Below are 16,747 nucleotides of genomic sequence, written 5' to 3'. Positions count from 1 at the left end.
AACCCTCAGTATTATAACCATTCCTTTCTTTTACGTCTTGGTTCACAGAACACCCCACCCCCCTTAACCCCATGACTCCTACTTCCTGCCTTTCAAAATGGAAATGAGCTCAGAATCAATTCCATTTTCCTCACGCTCCGTTCTCTGTGGGTTAGAACTGCCCCAGTTAATTTAAAGCCGAGGCAGATGGCAATTCATCTCTGGCAATCAAGGCAAACGCTGGGGTCTGTTCCGGAACCACTGTCGTCAGCAGAGAGAGCGGGGTTACATGTAGCTGCTTAAATAAGCCCTGAGATGCGGAGCTGCTTTGGGGGCTCGGCAGTCACCCACTTTCTGCTGCTGCCACTAATGTCGCTCCTGGGGAGGCTGAAGGTTGGGAGACTGGGTCTAAGGCGGGAATGCAGTGGTGGGCTTGGGAGAGGGCACTGGACTCTTGTGTAAGTCCTGGCAGCTGCCCAGATGAAGACGTGCTCTGAGCTGAAAGCACACGACTCAACTGCCTTCCTCAGGAAAGTATATTTGGAGAATACACGGGAGTGTATTTCCAAGCACACGGAAGACAGTTCCTAATACATAGTCAGGGCTCGATAATTATTTGCTGAAGGAATGAACAGAAAGTTGGCTCCAGGTAGGCAAATAGTTCTCTTCTGAGCCTTTACAAGTCCCTTGGGTTTTACCAGGGCATGTTCCCCTCTCACACAGACATGTGAGAAACAGCGCCATGAAACGGACCGGTTTGTTGGGAAACACTAAAAGGCTATCAGCTCCTGGGAGTAATCTCAAATATTCAGAGCCAAGTTCCGCATCCTTGGATTGACTTCAAGAACGTAAGTCACTGAAAACGTCTACTGTAAAATCAGTTGATTTAAAATGTCCCATTGGGTGCCTGGCTACCTCAGTCAATAGAGCATGAGACTCTTAAAATGTTCCACTGCCTAGGCCCAGGACCAAAAGAAAAAGGACCTTCATTCAAAACTACAACTAACGCCCACTGGGTGGGTTTTGCTTCATTGTCTTAAAAGGCAGAGACCCTCTGCCATTCCTGGTCTCCCCATAGAGAAGCAGGATGGGATGGGGGGCCTGCCTGGGGCACTGCAGAGGGTCTGAGCCCTGCAAGGAAGATGGGGCTTTGCCAGAGGCAAGACCCTGTTTGTCTGGGCATCCTCTGTGTGGAGGCAAATACCCAGCAAATTTTGCAAATGCTCTATAATGAATTTGTTGTTGTTCAGTCGCTCTGTCATGTCTGACTCTGAGATCCCATGGACTGCAGCATGCCAGGCTTCCTTGTCCTTCACCGTTTCCTGGAGTTTGCTCAAACTTATGTCCATTGAGTCGATGATGCCATCCAACCATCTCATCCTGTCATCCCCTTCTCCTCCTGTCTTCAATCTTTCCCAGCAACAGGGTCTTTTCCAATAAGTAGGCCCTTCCCATCAAGTGGCCAAAGTATTGGAGCTTCAGCTTCAACATTAAGTCCTGCCAACGAATATTCAGGGTTGATTTCCTTTGACTGGTTTGATCTCCTTGCAGTTCAAGGGACTCTCAAGAGTCTTCTCCAGCACCACGGTTTGAAAGCATCAATTCAATTCTATAACAAACATTACAGCTCTATCGCCAGCATCCATTCCATCCATCTCTTTTCCACTGAGTAACAATGAAAACGCTCTTAGCTCCCAGAGGAGGGGAATGGAAGCTTCTCTAAGTCAACCAGTGAAATCTCACCATCTTTGCCCTGGTGTTTAGCTTAGGGGCACTTGAGGTCTAAAACGGCCCCATCAGAAGGAAACTCAGGGCCTCTCTTTCCTGATGAGATCAAACAGGATGTTTCCTGGAAGAACACAGCTCTGGGAGGTACTGGCAACCATCTTATGATCACGAAGTGAGCAATCCTCAGGACAGAGCCAGTTCCAAAAGGTGGCAAGTCAGTCTTGATGACAAGGCAGAGCAGCTGAAGCACTGAATATTTCTCAAATTTTCAGTGGCATTAACCAATAATATCCTTATTTTTCAAGAGCATTTGATTCAGTTTCTGTAAATCAATTTTATTCAAAAACATGACTTTTTAAAATGTTTTATGCTTTTAAAAAAGTTTTTAAGGTAATTTAGAACAGCTTTCAGTTCAGTTCAGTTTAGTTGCTCAGTCGTGTCCAACTCTTTGCGACCCCATGAATTGCAGCATACCAGGCCTCCCTGTCCATCACCATCTCCCGGAGTTCACTCACATACATCGAGTCAGTGATGCCATCCAGCCATCTCATCCTCTGTCGTCCCCTTTTCCTCCTGGCCCCAATCTCTCCCAGTATCAGAATCTTTTCCGAGTCAACTCTTTGGCATGAAGTGGCCAAAGTACTGGAGTTTCAGCTTTAGCATCATTCCTTCCAAAGAACACCCAGGGCTGATCTCCTTTAGAATGGACTGGTTGGATCTCCTTGCAGTCCAAGGGACTCTCAAGAATCTTCTCCAACACCACAGTTCAAAACCATCAATTCTTTGGCGCTCAGCTTTAGATTTACTAATTTAGTTATTTTGTCACTTGTGACTGAAACATCTCAGTTGATATTCACCTTCTCTTGATAAAAAAAGGTACAAAAAATCAGGAAGAGTTTGAAAATAGGCTTTCACATGTATATTATTAAATTGAAAGAATTTATCCTTTGTTAAGAATAAAATTGGAAGTTTTCCCAAAGATACTATAATAATGTCCAATAAACTAAAATTATAGTAAACCCTAGTTATACCACCATAGAATGTTATTAATAGAATAACCACCATAAAATGTAGCACCATAGAATGTTATTAATAGAATGATAAACATATTTAAAGTTGAAATCATAATGTAAATTTTCATGCTCTAATTTCTCATGAACAATTTCTAATATTTCTGTGATCTTTACAATTATAACTTTTAATTTTTGAAAAATGTACACCCTGCTCATAATGTGATACTAATTAGTCTCAACTTTTTGCACTTATAGCTAGTGCTGTAATGAACATTTTTAGGAAGCATATAGATTTTTGCTTCTGTTGAATTAAGTGAATGACCTAACATTTCTAGAACTCAGGCTGATGCCTTGGACATCAAGCTGCCTGGAAATGAGTCTTGTCTCCACCATTACAAGCTCTTTGATTTTGGTCAGATTACATAAACTTACTTGCCTTGGTTTCATTTGTAAAATGGGAATAATCATAGCACCACCTCGAGAGTTATTTAAGACCAATTGTCATAAGACACATAAAGGGGTTTAAAGCAATGGATGTGTGTGCTAAGTCGATTCCCACTCTTTGCGACCCCATGGACTGTAGCCCACCAGGTTCCTCTGTTCATGGGATTCTCCAGGCAAGAATACTGGAGTGGGTTGCCGTGCCCTCTTCCAGGGGATCTTCCTGACCCAGGGATCAAACCCGAGTATCTTTACATCTTCTGCATTGGTAGGCAGGTTCTTTACCACTAGCACCACCTGGAAAGCCCAAAACATGCACCATATACATTAAGTTATCAGGGACTATAACTACAAGTATTATTATTTGGAATAATATTAGAATATGAACACATTTATGTCATAAATTCTATGACACTGAAGACTTACAAGTTCTTATTAAAGTTTTTTGCCACTGTAATAGATATATCATTATATCTCACAACTTCTTCACTTTTTACTTGATTACTAAACATTTCTCCTGTATTTATTTTCCCTGTATTGTTTATTCCTTTTACTAGACATGTTTTTCAAGTATGTCTAACAGTCTAAAATGTATGTGACTTATTAATTCACAGGGCATGTACATCAGTTTCCTCCTGATGATGTAACAAATACCACAAATTCAGTGGGTTAAAACAAACTCAATTTATTCTCTTACACTTCTAGAGGCCAGAAGTCCAAAATCAAGGTGTTGGCAGAGGTGTGTTCCCTCTGGATACTTGGCCTCACAAAATAGTTCTCCTGGCCTTTTTAAATTTCCGGAGGCCACTTGCCTCCTTGACTCATCACCCCTCCTTATAAGGACACTTGCAATTACATTGGATCTCTCAAATAATCCAGAAAATTTATCCCTCTCAAGAGCCTAACTTAAACACACCTGCAAGGGACTTCGCTGGTGGTCCAGTGGCTAAGACTCCGAGCTCCCAATGCAGGGGGCCCAGGTTCAATCCCTGGTGGGGGAACTAGATCCCACATGCTGTAACTAAAGATCCTGCATGCCACACGAAGAGGGACCATCCTGCGTGTTGCAACTAAGACCTGTGCAGCCAAATAAATAAGTAAAGCATCGCACCTGTGAAGTTCCTGGCACAGGTTCTGGGAATTAGCATGCGGGTGGCCATTATTCCGTCTATGACATCGTACAGGTATTGGTTTATCCAACACACACTGATTGAGACCTGGGGCTGGAGCTGTAAGGATGCGTTAAGACAGAGGGTTTGCCTGCAAGGAATTCATGTCTGTTCTTAGCAATGGAGACAGACATGAAAGGGAAAGAGAGAGGGAGAGAGGGAGGGAGGGAGGAGAAGAGGCAGGAAAGGAAACCAGGAAGGGAAGTCAACACTGCCACAAAAGAGTAAAATGCTACAGTAACAGAACAGAAAAACTTGTTTTCATTCCTGGGATCCTGGAGGCCTCAACAGAGGAAAGGACAACTAAGCTTGTCCTCCCAAGCTAAGTAGGAGGCAGGCACTTAAGTAGGAAAAAGCCATTTCTGGAGAGGAGACTGAATTGCAGAGGGACAAAGATTTGAGAGTACATTAAATATGCAGAGAAAGGCAAGCAATTTGGTTTAGTTAGTTAGAAGCTAGGAGATTGCAGATTAAAGTAGCAAGAAGACTGAAGGGCTGTGCTACCAGGTTGAAGTCCTGTGGGACACGGGGAAGTTCAGTTCAGTTCAGTCGTTCAGTCGTGTCCGACTCCTCGCAACCCCATGAATCGCAGCACGCCATGCCTCCCTGTCCATCACCAACTCCCGGAGTTCACTCAGACTCACATCCATCGAGTCAGTGATGCCATCCAGCCATCTCATCCTCTGTCGTCCCCTTCTCTTCCTGCCCCCAATCCCTCCCAGCATCAGAGTCTTTTCCAATGAGTCAACTCTTCACATGAGGCGGCCAAAGTACTGGAGTTTCAGCTTTAGCATCAGTCCTTCCAAAGAACAGCCAGGGCTGATCTCCTTCAGAATGGACTGGTTGGATCTCCTTGCAGTCCAAGGGACTCTCAAGAGTCTTCTCCAACACCACAGTTCAAAAGCATCAATTCTTCGGTACTCAGCTTTCTTCACAGTCCAACTCTCACATCCATATATGACCATTGGAAAAACCATAGCTTGACTAGACGGGCCTTTGTTGGCAAAGTAATGTCTCTGCTTTTCAATATGCTATCTAGGTTGGTCATAACTTTCCTTCCAAGGAGTAAGCGTCTTTTAATTTCATGGCTACAATCATCTGCAGTGATTTTGGAGCCCCCCAAAATAGAGTCTGACAGTGTTTCCACTGTTTCCCCTTCTATTTGCTATGAAGACATGGGACCAGATGCCATGATCTTAGTTTTCTGAATGTTGAGCTTTAAGCCAACTTTTTCACTCTCCTCTTGCACTTTTATCAAGAGTCCTGTGGGAAATGGGGAAGTTAGTGAAGGTAAATAAATGAACTGATTTGACCCAGGTTTTCGAGATCCCAGTCTTGAGTCTAGGGTGGACTAACTGAGGGACGCCTGAAGGCTGGCACAACTGTCCAGGGGAGGGTAGTAAATTCCATTTATACATATTTTAAATTGATATGTAATAAAAGAAATGGAAACAAAAGAAATAAACTAGTTGATTTCAAAGTTACCTTCCTGATCTAAAGCTCTGTGGTTTCATGATTCCATTTGTTCTCCCAATGGGATTGGGAATTATACTTTAGCTACTAGGCCTAGAATAAAAAATTGTATTTGCTGTACTCCCAGTAACTGACTAAATTCTAATTTCCGCTACAGGACTCCCACAGAAGGAAATGGTAACCTTCTCCAGTATTCTTGCCTGGAGTATTTCATGGGCAGAGAAGCCGGGCGGGCTACAGTCCACGGGATCGCAAACAGTTGGACGCGACTGAGCAACTAACACTTACTTACAGTAAATGACTCATAAAAGAAGTATTGAGGTAAACAGCTACTAAAATTTTTATTACTCCTATTTCCTCCAACATATACTAATAAGCCTAGTGTTTTCCCTTACAAAAGCAGACTATAAAAGCAATGCCATATTTTTTTGTAACCTAGAAGCAGCAAAACTCAGACTGCAGACTTAGCAGAACAAGCAATGCTTGCTGTTAAGCTTTTCTTTTTTTTTTTTAACTTTAATAAATTATTGGACTTTGAAGTTAAAGTCTATAGAGTCAGGCATTCATTTATAGAAAGGTTTTTATACGACCTTAACAATGCAAAGTAAATTGTACAAAAAAAGAAAAACGCTCAGTAAAAAATAGGAAGAAAGTAAGACCCCGCAAAATGCATTGGGGACATTTATATAAGGCAGCAAGAACAGTGATAGAATAGAAATCATCATCTTTCTACTTGTTAAGGCTGATCACCAGCTAACGAAAAGACAAACTCATTAAACATTTGTTCTGCTTTGTTTCAATAATTTTTAAAATTTGTTTCTGTTTAAGATTTTAGGGTTTGCTTTTTAAATTGGATTTTTTGATTATATGAAAAATACTGACACAGTTCCAGTTCCTAACTATTTAAAAATGTATTAAAGGCTCAGTCTCACTGCCACTCTCTACCCACAGGCCATTTTTATTAGTTTCTGGTTTTTTCTGCTAGGTTTTGTAGGAAAAAAACACAGACAAGAATGCATATATTTTTATTTCCCCTTCTTTTATACACAAAAAGTAGCATTTTAGATAGTGTGTGAGCTTTATTTTTTCCCAAGGACACTACTAGTCTGAAAATCAGTACATATCAGAATGAAGAATTTGTGCCTCCTCTCCCGTATGGCTAGAGAGGAGCCCACGGAGTGGGTGACCGGTGCCATTCATCCACCTGTCCCCCTGCAGACATTTGGGTGCTCCCAAACCTTTGCTACTCTCATGCCTCCATGAATAAACTTGTATGTATGTTGATTCATATCTGTAGAGGTGTGTCTTTAGCAAAGATGCCTAAAGAAGTATTTCTGGGACAAAGAGTAAATTCTTTCGTTATTTTGCTGGTTATGGCTAAATTCCCCTCCAGAGGTTGTGAAATTTTGTATATTATGTATGAGAGTCCTTGATTCTCCATAGTCCCACCAACAGTGTTGGTGAAACTTCTGGATTTTTGCCAATCTGATAGGTTAGAATTGATACCTTGATGTGACCTGAATCTGCATCTCTCTTATTGTGAGTGGAGTTGATTATCTTTCATATAGGTAGTGTTCGTCGCTCAGTTGTGTTCGACTTTTTGTGACACCATGGACTGTAGCCTGCCAGGCTCTTCTGTCCATGGAATTCTCCAGGCAAGAATACTGGAGTGGGTTGCCATTAAAAAATTTTTTTTTTATTAAGTCTATTTTTGAATTGAAGGATAATTGCTTTACAATATTTTGTTGGTTTCTAAAAAAAATGATAATTTTTAAATTCTGAAGTCACTGTAGACGCTCATGCAGTTCTAAGAAATAATACAGAGAGATCCCTGGACCCGTTACCCAGCTCTCCTCCCTGCACTCACATGGTGCAAAATTATAGTGCAATGTCACAGCCAGCAAACTGACACCCACACCATCAAGTACAGAAGAGTTCCGATCTTTCTTTTTACATGACTTTTTTTGTGAGTAGGACAAATTGGGGTAAACACATCCCATTCGCTTCTCCCACCAATGACCAAACAACAACAATGAAAGCCTATTGAAAGATTCTGAAAGGTGCGGTAAGGAAGACCAACTCCCCGGGGATCCAGAGAATCAAGTAACTCAGCCATGAATCCTGGGAGTTCTTTACTTGCCTCTTCATTAGATATCCCAGCCGGGGTGCTAAAAAGGTCAGCAACATAACTGACCCACGTATAAAAAGCCCCACAAGAAAAGCTTGCTGTCCTCAGCCTGAGAATCTAGAAGGGCGCAGACCAGCAGGCACCATTCAACCATACTCTCTGTTCTTCAGAAGAGCACCCCAAGAACAGCCAGGGCGCTCCCTGCCCCCACTGGGGAGCAGTGGTGGCCAAACTTGTTCCCCACCAGTACCCACCCCCATACCCTCTGTGGTGAGGAGCCTGTGGGGGGAACTCTGGGGACTCCCCTCCTGTATGTAGTCTAAGACTTCTCCCCCCTTTTCTATTGGGTTTCCAGGTAGGTTATAAAATACACAGGGCTTCCCTGGTGGCTCAGTGGTAAGGAATCCGCCTGCCAATGCAGGAGACACGGGTTCAATCCCTGGTCCAAGGAAGATGCCACATGTGAAGAACAACTAAGCCTGTGTACCCATAACTATTGAGCCTGTGCTCCAGAGCCTGGGAGCCACGACAACAGCCCTTGCACGGAACCTACTGAAGGCCATGCACCCTAGAACCCATGCTCTGCAAAAACAGAAGCCATCGCAATGAGAAGCCCATGCACCACAATGAGAGAGTAGCCTCCACTTGCCGCAACTAGAGGAAAAGCCTGCACAGCAACAAAGACCCAGCACAGCCAAAAATAAATAAAATTATATAAAAAATAAAGGGATAAGGGGTTGGCCCCTATGAGAAGCCCTTGGCAAGCATCTCCCCTACTTGGCTGTAGTCCCCTCAGGGGAAGGAACCCGGTTTTATTCACTCTCACGCCACCAGCACAGCCCAGTGCCTGGGACACAGCAGGTGCTTAATAAATGGCCTAAAATATTGGGATCAGAGAGACTAGAGACTAGGCTGCCAGAAGCTGCTACGCAGACTGAAAGACTGCAGTTACCCTATGCCAAATGACATTTATACAAGGTCAAGGGATACAGGAATAAAGGGGCGGTCTGGTTACCATAGCAACCCCATTCTGCCTGAACAAAAGTACTCGGGGGATTTCATTAAGACTTCAGAGACACTAACAGCCGCCATCCGCCATGATGTTTCCTGATTCTAACAACGACGGTGATGGTGGGAGAAGAGAGAAGAGCAGGTAAAGGAGGGGAAGAAGGGGAGGAAAGGTGGTGTAAATGAAGCAAATCCTTGGAAATGAACTAAGTAAACTGGAAATAATATTCCAGATATAAATTAACACCTTCTCTTTGAGAAATCAAGCAGGTGTTTTCAGCATCTGCCCTCAAACTCTTTCATCACCACATCTGTGCCTTGAGACATTTATTTTACAGTGGGGATGACTGTCACTTTCCTTGTTAGATTTTTTAATTTAGCAAGCAAAAATTATCTTGGCAGTAAATTCTTTGCTGTTTTTTTTGGTTTTATAAACTAATCCATTTTAATTTTTTAAAACTTAGTAATTTTTTTTTAATTTACAAATATATTGGATAAAAAGATGAGCCTCTCTATTAAGGTAAATCTGTAGGTGGAACAAAACACATTCTGACAATGACCTTTACTAATAAGGCTCCGATCCTACTTAACACAGTTCAGTAAGAGGGTGACGGGTGTGCATTAATGGAGCAGTCACTGGTAATGCTGAGGTGGGTTCTGCTCGGTTAGATGGTAAAGTCTCCCCTGACAGAATCACTCATTCACTGAGCATGGAACTAGACGCTGGGAGCACAGAGATGAACTGACACCGATACCTGGGAGTCTCCGCACACACCTGGGGGACCATGTGCTCAGTTTTGCAAATACAAGAGATCATCTGGTGTACGTGGCTATTTATTTACAACTGAACACAATGAAAAATCCAGTTCCTTACTCATACATGCCACGTTTCATGCTGAACCGCCATGCGTGGCTGGTGACTGTCACACAGCAATATCACAGAACACTTCCATCACCACAGGATATTCTGCTGGGCGGCGCTGGAAAGTGTCCTAGAAAGTGAATTACTGATCAGAGCAAAGAGACGGGAGGAAGAACGGAAGGCAGAAAAAGAAGGATCCTCCAAGAAACTGAGAAGAGAATAAGTGAAGAAGCCACACCCAAAAGGTAGGAAAGAAATAGGAGGAGTTCAGGCCCAGGTGGATGCTGAACTCCTTCCGCTGTAAGAGAGAAAACTACGGAGTCCTTTCCATGAGTTCAGTGTTGTAATAGGTGCTTGCCACGTCATCTACTTAAGATCAACAACAAAGCCAGATTCTCACTTGCCATACATTTTTCCTCATGACTATCATCACCAAGTTATAATTGTGTACTTTCGTCAGTCTACTAATTGTTTACACACATTCTCATGCACAGGGTAATCACTGACTTCATTTCCGAGCAGAATTAAGGAGCATGGTCTCATTCTTACAATATGATCCAAGACAATTTGTATGAAAACAATTTCACTCTAAAACTGGAAACTGACTTAATATAAGCCAAGTTTGCGCTCGGAGTCCAGCACTGTGCTAAGTGCTGTATTAGAATTAGTTACTTTTATCATTTGAATGACCCTTGGGTAGTTCCCTCATCCTCCATAGAGAGACCAAGAAATCGAGGGCCACAGTGGTTTAAAATTTTGCTAAAATTTCCTAGGTGGCTCAGTGGTAAAGAGTCTGCCTGCTAATGCAGGACACACAGGAGACATGAGTTGGATCCCTGGGCTGGAAAGATCCCCTGGAGGAGGAAATGACAACCCCCTCCAGTATTCTTGCCTGGGAAATCCCATGGACAGAGGTGCCTGGCGGGCTACAGTCCATGGGGTCACAAGAGTCAAGACACAACTCAGCGACTGAGCACACACAGCTAATAACAGTGAATCTGTGAATTCAAACTCAATTCAGTCTGATTCCAGAGTCTTCACTTATAACTACCACCTTTCAACAAAGTTCTGCTAAGAGGTAACTGCAAATCAAGGTCCACAGTTGCAGAAAAGCAATTATTTCAACTATCCTTCTAACATGTACTGTTTCCAGCAGAGAAATGCTCTATTTTTGACTTTTTTAAAAACTTATTTTATATTTTAGTATAGCCAATTAACAACACTGCGAGTTTCAGGTGCAAGGTAGAGAGACTCAGCCGTATATATAACATGTATCCATTCTCCCCCAAGCCCCCTTCCTATCCAGGCTGCCACATAACATTGAGCAGAGTTCCCTGTGCTCTACAGTACGTCCGTGTTAGTTATTCATTGGCTGAGAAATATTCTGCACCTGGAAAAAAGTTGCTCCTTCAAGACACTCCGTTGGCTCTCTAATATTGCATGAGTGAACTATACAACTGATGTCTGCAGAGGGCACAATCGAGCACCTCACTTGACAGGAAGATCCCCTGGAGAAGGGCACAGCAACCCACTCCAGTATTCTTGCCTGGAGAATCCCATGGACAGAGGAGCCTGGCAGGCTACAGTCCATGGGGTTGCAAAGAGTCAGACGTGACTCAGTGACACATAGGTTTTCAAGTGTCCCACTCTGTCAGTTTTACAGAGGACAGTAAACTCCTTGAAAGTAGTTAATGTCTGATGCTTCTTGGAGATCTTCCAGAGCACAGACTTCAGCTGTAGGAGTTGGGAAGATTAAATTAGCTATGGAATTCAGGTCCACCAAAATGTATCTTAGGAATGCGTTGAGAAAGACACAAGTTTTACTTTTCAACCCATATATTTTTCTTGTATTAATTTGTGGGTGATACAGGACTATCTTTTCTGAAGTCACTTAAATCAAGTGCACCTTAAGAAGCACCTTTTCTAAAAAAATAACTTTGGACCAGAATATCTCCACAACCTTAAATCCATACAAGGAAAACCCTTTCTTTTTTCCTTTTCTTTTGCATCTATATGAGATGATGGGTGTTCAACTAAACTTACTGTGGTCATTATTTCATTATGCTGTACAGCATTATTCAGACAGTGCTGTATGTCAATTATATCTCAATAAAATTGGGGAAAAAAATAAAGACAACAAAAAAATAAAACCATTAAATGATGCTGGATTATTCATCAGAGGACACACTAATACTATAGGTACGAACCTGGGGCAGACTAAGCAAACTCCATTTTCTGGCTTAGCAGGATTTGGATACCTAAATGATTATGATTTAATGACTGGCTTTGTGATGTTTAGTGACAATATCCCAGTAAGTCACACTATGCATAAAAATTAATAACACTGAGAATTCATTACACAAATAATTCCAATTTACAGAAGTCATGATCTCATGATCTAGTCCCAAATGCAAATCCAGTCTCAAGGTATTTCTGAGATTTGACTGCCTTAAAGATCTTCAGATTCCTGCCTATAACACACCAGCTTACTGAAGTTGTGCAGGGAGAAGAAAGTTATGCCAAAAATGACTTCTTAACTATTCATTTTGATACAGTAGATTACTAATTGTATTGATGAACACTATTTAAATGTCACTGTGTGTCCTCTGAGGTCCAAGCTATGAGGTCGTGTCTAAATGTATTTAAGTGACCCTGCTGCAAAGGTAGATGTGATCACCTCACACTTACAGTGTAAATCCTAGTACAACCACAGCATTCAGCAATAGTCCACCTGAAAATCAGGAACACAAACACAACAAAACCCCAGACAACCCCAAAAACAGGTCCTGAGAAAATAATCACATCATCACACAAGGTCTTTAGAACATTATATTTCATAAAAGACAATGATAAAAAAGTACAAACATTTCCATGAGAAGCAAAAAAAAAAAAAAAATGAGAGTACAAGAAATTACTAGCATTTATTTCAGTGCATTTATAGAGAAGCCTTTTAGATCTTAATAAATAAAATAATCTTAAGTACACTTCCTGTTTCTGATAAACACTATGACCATTTCAGTTCTCTCATTGGCATATTTGCAAATACAAGATAATACATCTAGAGTACCAGTATTTGTCTGAAAAGTACACAAAGAAATGTAACCGAGACAAACACAGGCCAAATAAAAGGACACACAATATGCTTTGACTTGTACAGAACCTCCAAAAGGAAGGAGAACACTGAACTGGGTATTTTTCCATTTTGTTTTAAAATGGATATCAATACCTTGGCTAGGAAAGGAGAATAAGCAAGTTTTAACACATAATTTTGTATTTACATAATATTGCAAATAAGGGTTTATTTTTATGGAACACCTTTTCACAAATTACAAACAGAAATTTATATTTAGACTGAAAAAATATTCATTAAACCCCAGTTTTGGCAAAGACTTAAATGACAATCTGAATGAGAATTGAGACATAATGTTACAGCAAATGTGTACACATTTTCCTTTTCTTTTCTACCAACAGGCCGATGAATCATTACCACTTTCTCTAGTCGAAAGGCACTGTATAACTTTCCCAGCTGTGCTGGAGCGCAGAATTATGTCTATCTATATACATTTCTTGCCTTTGAGACTAAAAAATACAATGCATAAGTTAACGGAAGACATTTTCATAATTTTAGAAAGGTTTTAACTTGCTTGACTTGATTTGTTTAGAACTGAAATGTTTTCTTTGACATACCTAGCACTGTACCGAATCGAGTAGGTAATCAATACATGCACGCTAATAAATCCACTGAACTATAAAGATAGTCTGCATTTGTCATGTATTTGTTAATTTTTATGGGACAGAGTTACAGGCTGGTGGCTGTAACTGGTAGCTCAGTTGGTAAAGACACCATCTGCAAGGCAGGAGATGCAAGAGACCAGGGTTCAATCCCTGGGTTGGCAAGATCCCCTGGGGAAGAAAATGGCAACCTATTCCAGTATTCCTGCCTGGAAATCCCATGGACAGAGGAGCCTGAAGGGCTACAGTTCATGGGGTTGCAAACAGTTGGACACAACTTAGGTACTAAACCACCACCACCACCACGGGACAGAGTTCTTTTTATACAGGTAATTGGCAAAGCTCTATCACATATATGCAAACATAAAAGTTACTATTTATATGCAAAAATCAATTTGAGGTCTGCACTTAAAAAGCAAAACAAAGGATAAAAAGCAAACTAATGAGATGGTTTTCACAGGATGCCACACTGTATCCAAAACTAAAAAAAGCAAAACAGTCATGGCCCTCACTTAAAACAAAATTACTAGTAGGCTTAATCCAAGAAAATAAGGCAAATCTAGTTGAAGGGAATTCTCTTGAAACTATAAAAATGTGTATCAAAATGAGAAGATTCCAAAATGTGGGCAGCTCCATATTAAAGAGAAAAATATGTTTTCCTAATAAGACTCAGAAGCAGCCCCAATTTCCCCCATGACTAAAATATTTAAGTATTATTGGGTTAATTATGCTCCTATGCCCCTACAATCTTGTTAGTGATCAACAAATGTTAACTTTTTCAATCTACTCTCTTTCATCAAATTAAAAAACTACACGGGCTTTGAGAGATAGATACACAATTTAAGAACAAATATCTTGCTTTCCAGAAGGTTTGACTTTTCATCAAAAATGAAAAACAAATATTTTGGAAATATTTCTAAGAAATAAATGTAGAAAATTTGTTTAACAGAGAACTATCAGTTTTCTCAAAGTGTAAGAATTCCAATTATTTTATGGTTTTGTTTGCAGTCATTTGTGTTATCAATATTTGCCACAGAAAATGACAATTTAAAAATTAAACTTACAACCTGAGAGATAAATAACTATATCTGTGTCAGGTGAATAATCCATTTTGTTCCTCGATATTGAAGGTTCATTTCATAGATACATAATTTTTTGTTTTAAATTTGTGAAAATATCTTAAGACATTTTAAAGAATCTTTGGTCAATCATAATTGATAATTTTCAAAGTAAGGATACTGTTTGGTTTTGTTATGAAAATGCCATCCAAATTCAAGATTAAGTAATTGATGTCAGGTAGAGAGACCTGTTTTTCGAGAGGTGTCTTAATAAAGCCAATGCATTTAAGTAATTGGTAATGTATCTTAATATAATTCTATTAATTTATGTTTTAGTGAGGAAATTTTAACACCAGAGATGTAATAACTTAAAAGTGAAAAAAATACACACAGTTTGAATGAAACCAGCCAACATTAAAAAGGGTCCCTTCCAAACTTTAAGTTCTATGAGTCTGATAATTAAACTTAAAATCTGCTTTTATCTACTAAGCATTTATCTTCATAAAAATAGAACATTTAATTTTTTATCTAATAGTATAATTCATTTGTATGTTTTAAGTACTACTGGGTTTTCCATAACTCAATCTTTTAAAAAATTGTTTTGCTTTTTTCTTAAATGAAAATTTTTTTTGGCTCTTCTGAACTGGAAATAATAAAAGTGCTATTCACTGTGAATTAAAAAAGTACAGTGTACAACCACACGCGACCTTGGGAACATTTTTTGAGGCACAAAATCCCTGACACTTACACCAGAGGTACATGAGAGACGTTTAACAAAGAGCTCCTTTATATCGTGTCACATCACAACTTTTAAGATTTTTTTAGTAATACTCATGCAATATGCATAAATAATATGGTTGTGGTTTAGCAAAATCTGATGAGATTGCAAGCAAGGAAAAAAAAAGGTAATTCTGGTAGGAAGAAAAGCTATTTAAGTCCTTTCTTCTTACCCTTAAAAACCCTACGGAAGCTGTGACTTCTTCCACAAAAAGCTGAAGGTCTAAAGCTCAAAACTAGTATAACAGTGTACTGTATTAGTTGGTTGTCAATTATTGACAGTTCCTTCATTTCACACAAGGTTAACCTTTGTTTAGTGACATAAATTTACAGGGTTTTATTCCATGCAAATAAAAAAGGTTTATAAAAGTCCCATAAAGGCATCACCCGTTACATGCAAAACTGCAACACATCTTATTTTTCAACAATTTGAACACATTAATTTACACCACATATGTACAAAATATGTTTAAATGGAAATAAAGCATTCTCTTGAATTAAATTATAGATTTTAGTATAAAAATTTTCTCTTCGTAGGGAGCTCCTGTAACTGCCAGACTTAACTGCATCTGGTCTCTGCAGTGCTCGCCAGGGGGTGTGTCTCAGTAAAAGATGGGTGGGTGGAAGAAGGCTGACTGTGTACAATCCCACAAATAAACACTGAGAACGCAGGCTCTTCTCACCACCCAGAGCAGTGTGACGCATCCATTCACTGACCTCCGCTAGGGGCGCACTCCCAGTTTCCGATCCAGCACTGCGGTCTTGCCACGAGAGCTACTTCCTTTAATAGTCTTCGATGGGAGCTAACTCTGGCATGAGGTTTACAGATATATTTGTATACAACCTATCAACCAGTACTTTTGGCGTGTATACTAAATTGTTCAACCCATCGATGTACTGGCGCTCTTTGGAGTATCTGAGTAATTTATACCTACAGCATTAAAGAAAAAAATTAAAAGTAACAGAAACATGTTTCAAAAGAAAAACATGAGAATACGATCAAGGTCATTCTTATCAGTAAAGCATTTAAAGCTCTTTACAATTTTGGGTTCTTACACATAATTAAAAATCCTTCTACACCACATTCTAAATTAGCATTTTTACGAGTCTTAAAATGCTATCTGAAAAATAATTATTTTGTACTCGTACAACTTAGATATCCTTAAGAAATAAAATGCATTAGGCTTTATGCTAAGGAAAAACTTTTTATATAAACAATTAACCAGGCTCTTTAATATATAGCTGAGTGTGTGTGTGTGTGTGTGTAAGTATACATACATGTGTATGTATCTTTTCGAAACAAGCACAAGGACTTCACTGGTAGCTCAGTGGTGGAGAATCCACCTGCCAATGCAGGAGACACGGGTTTGACCCCTGAT

At 40.1% G+C, this 16,747-nt stretch overlaps 1 protein-coding gene across 2 annotated transcripts in view; it reads right to left on the bottom strand.

Annotated features, from left to right (window-relative positions):
* Positions 1 to 12,616: 12,616 nt before the first annotated feature.
* Positions 12,617 to 16,747, bottom strand: part of B4GALT6 (beta-1,4-galactosyltransferase 6) — a 71,525-nt gene continuing 67,394 nt past the window's right edge. For both annotated transcript variants that reach the window (XM_055559182.1, XM_055559183.1), the window contains one exon: positions 12,617 to 16,299. In XM_055559182.1, the coding sequence (XP_055415157.1) occupies positions 16,152 to 16,299 (148 nt within the window). In that variant the 3' untranslated portion in view covers positions 12,617 to 16,151. The remainder of the gene's footprint in view (positions 16,300 to 16,747) is intronic.

Source organism: Bubalus kerabau, chromosome 21 (genome assembly GCF_029407905.1).
Source record: "Bubalus kerabau isolate K-KA32 ecotype Philippines breed swamp buffalo chromosome 21, PCC_UOA_SB_1v2, whole genome shotgun sequence".
Taxonomy (NCBI): Eukaryota; Metazoa; Chordata; class Mammalia; order Artiodactyla; family Bovidae; genus Bubalus; species Bubalus kerabau.
This window is presented reverse-complemented; position numbering and strand designations above follow the sequence as displayed.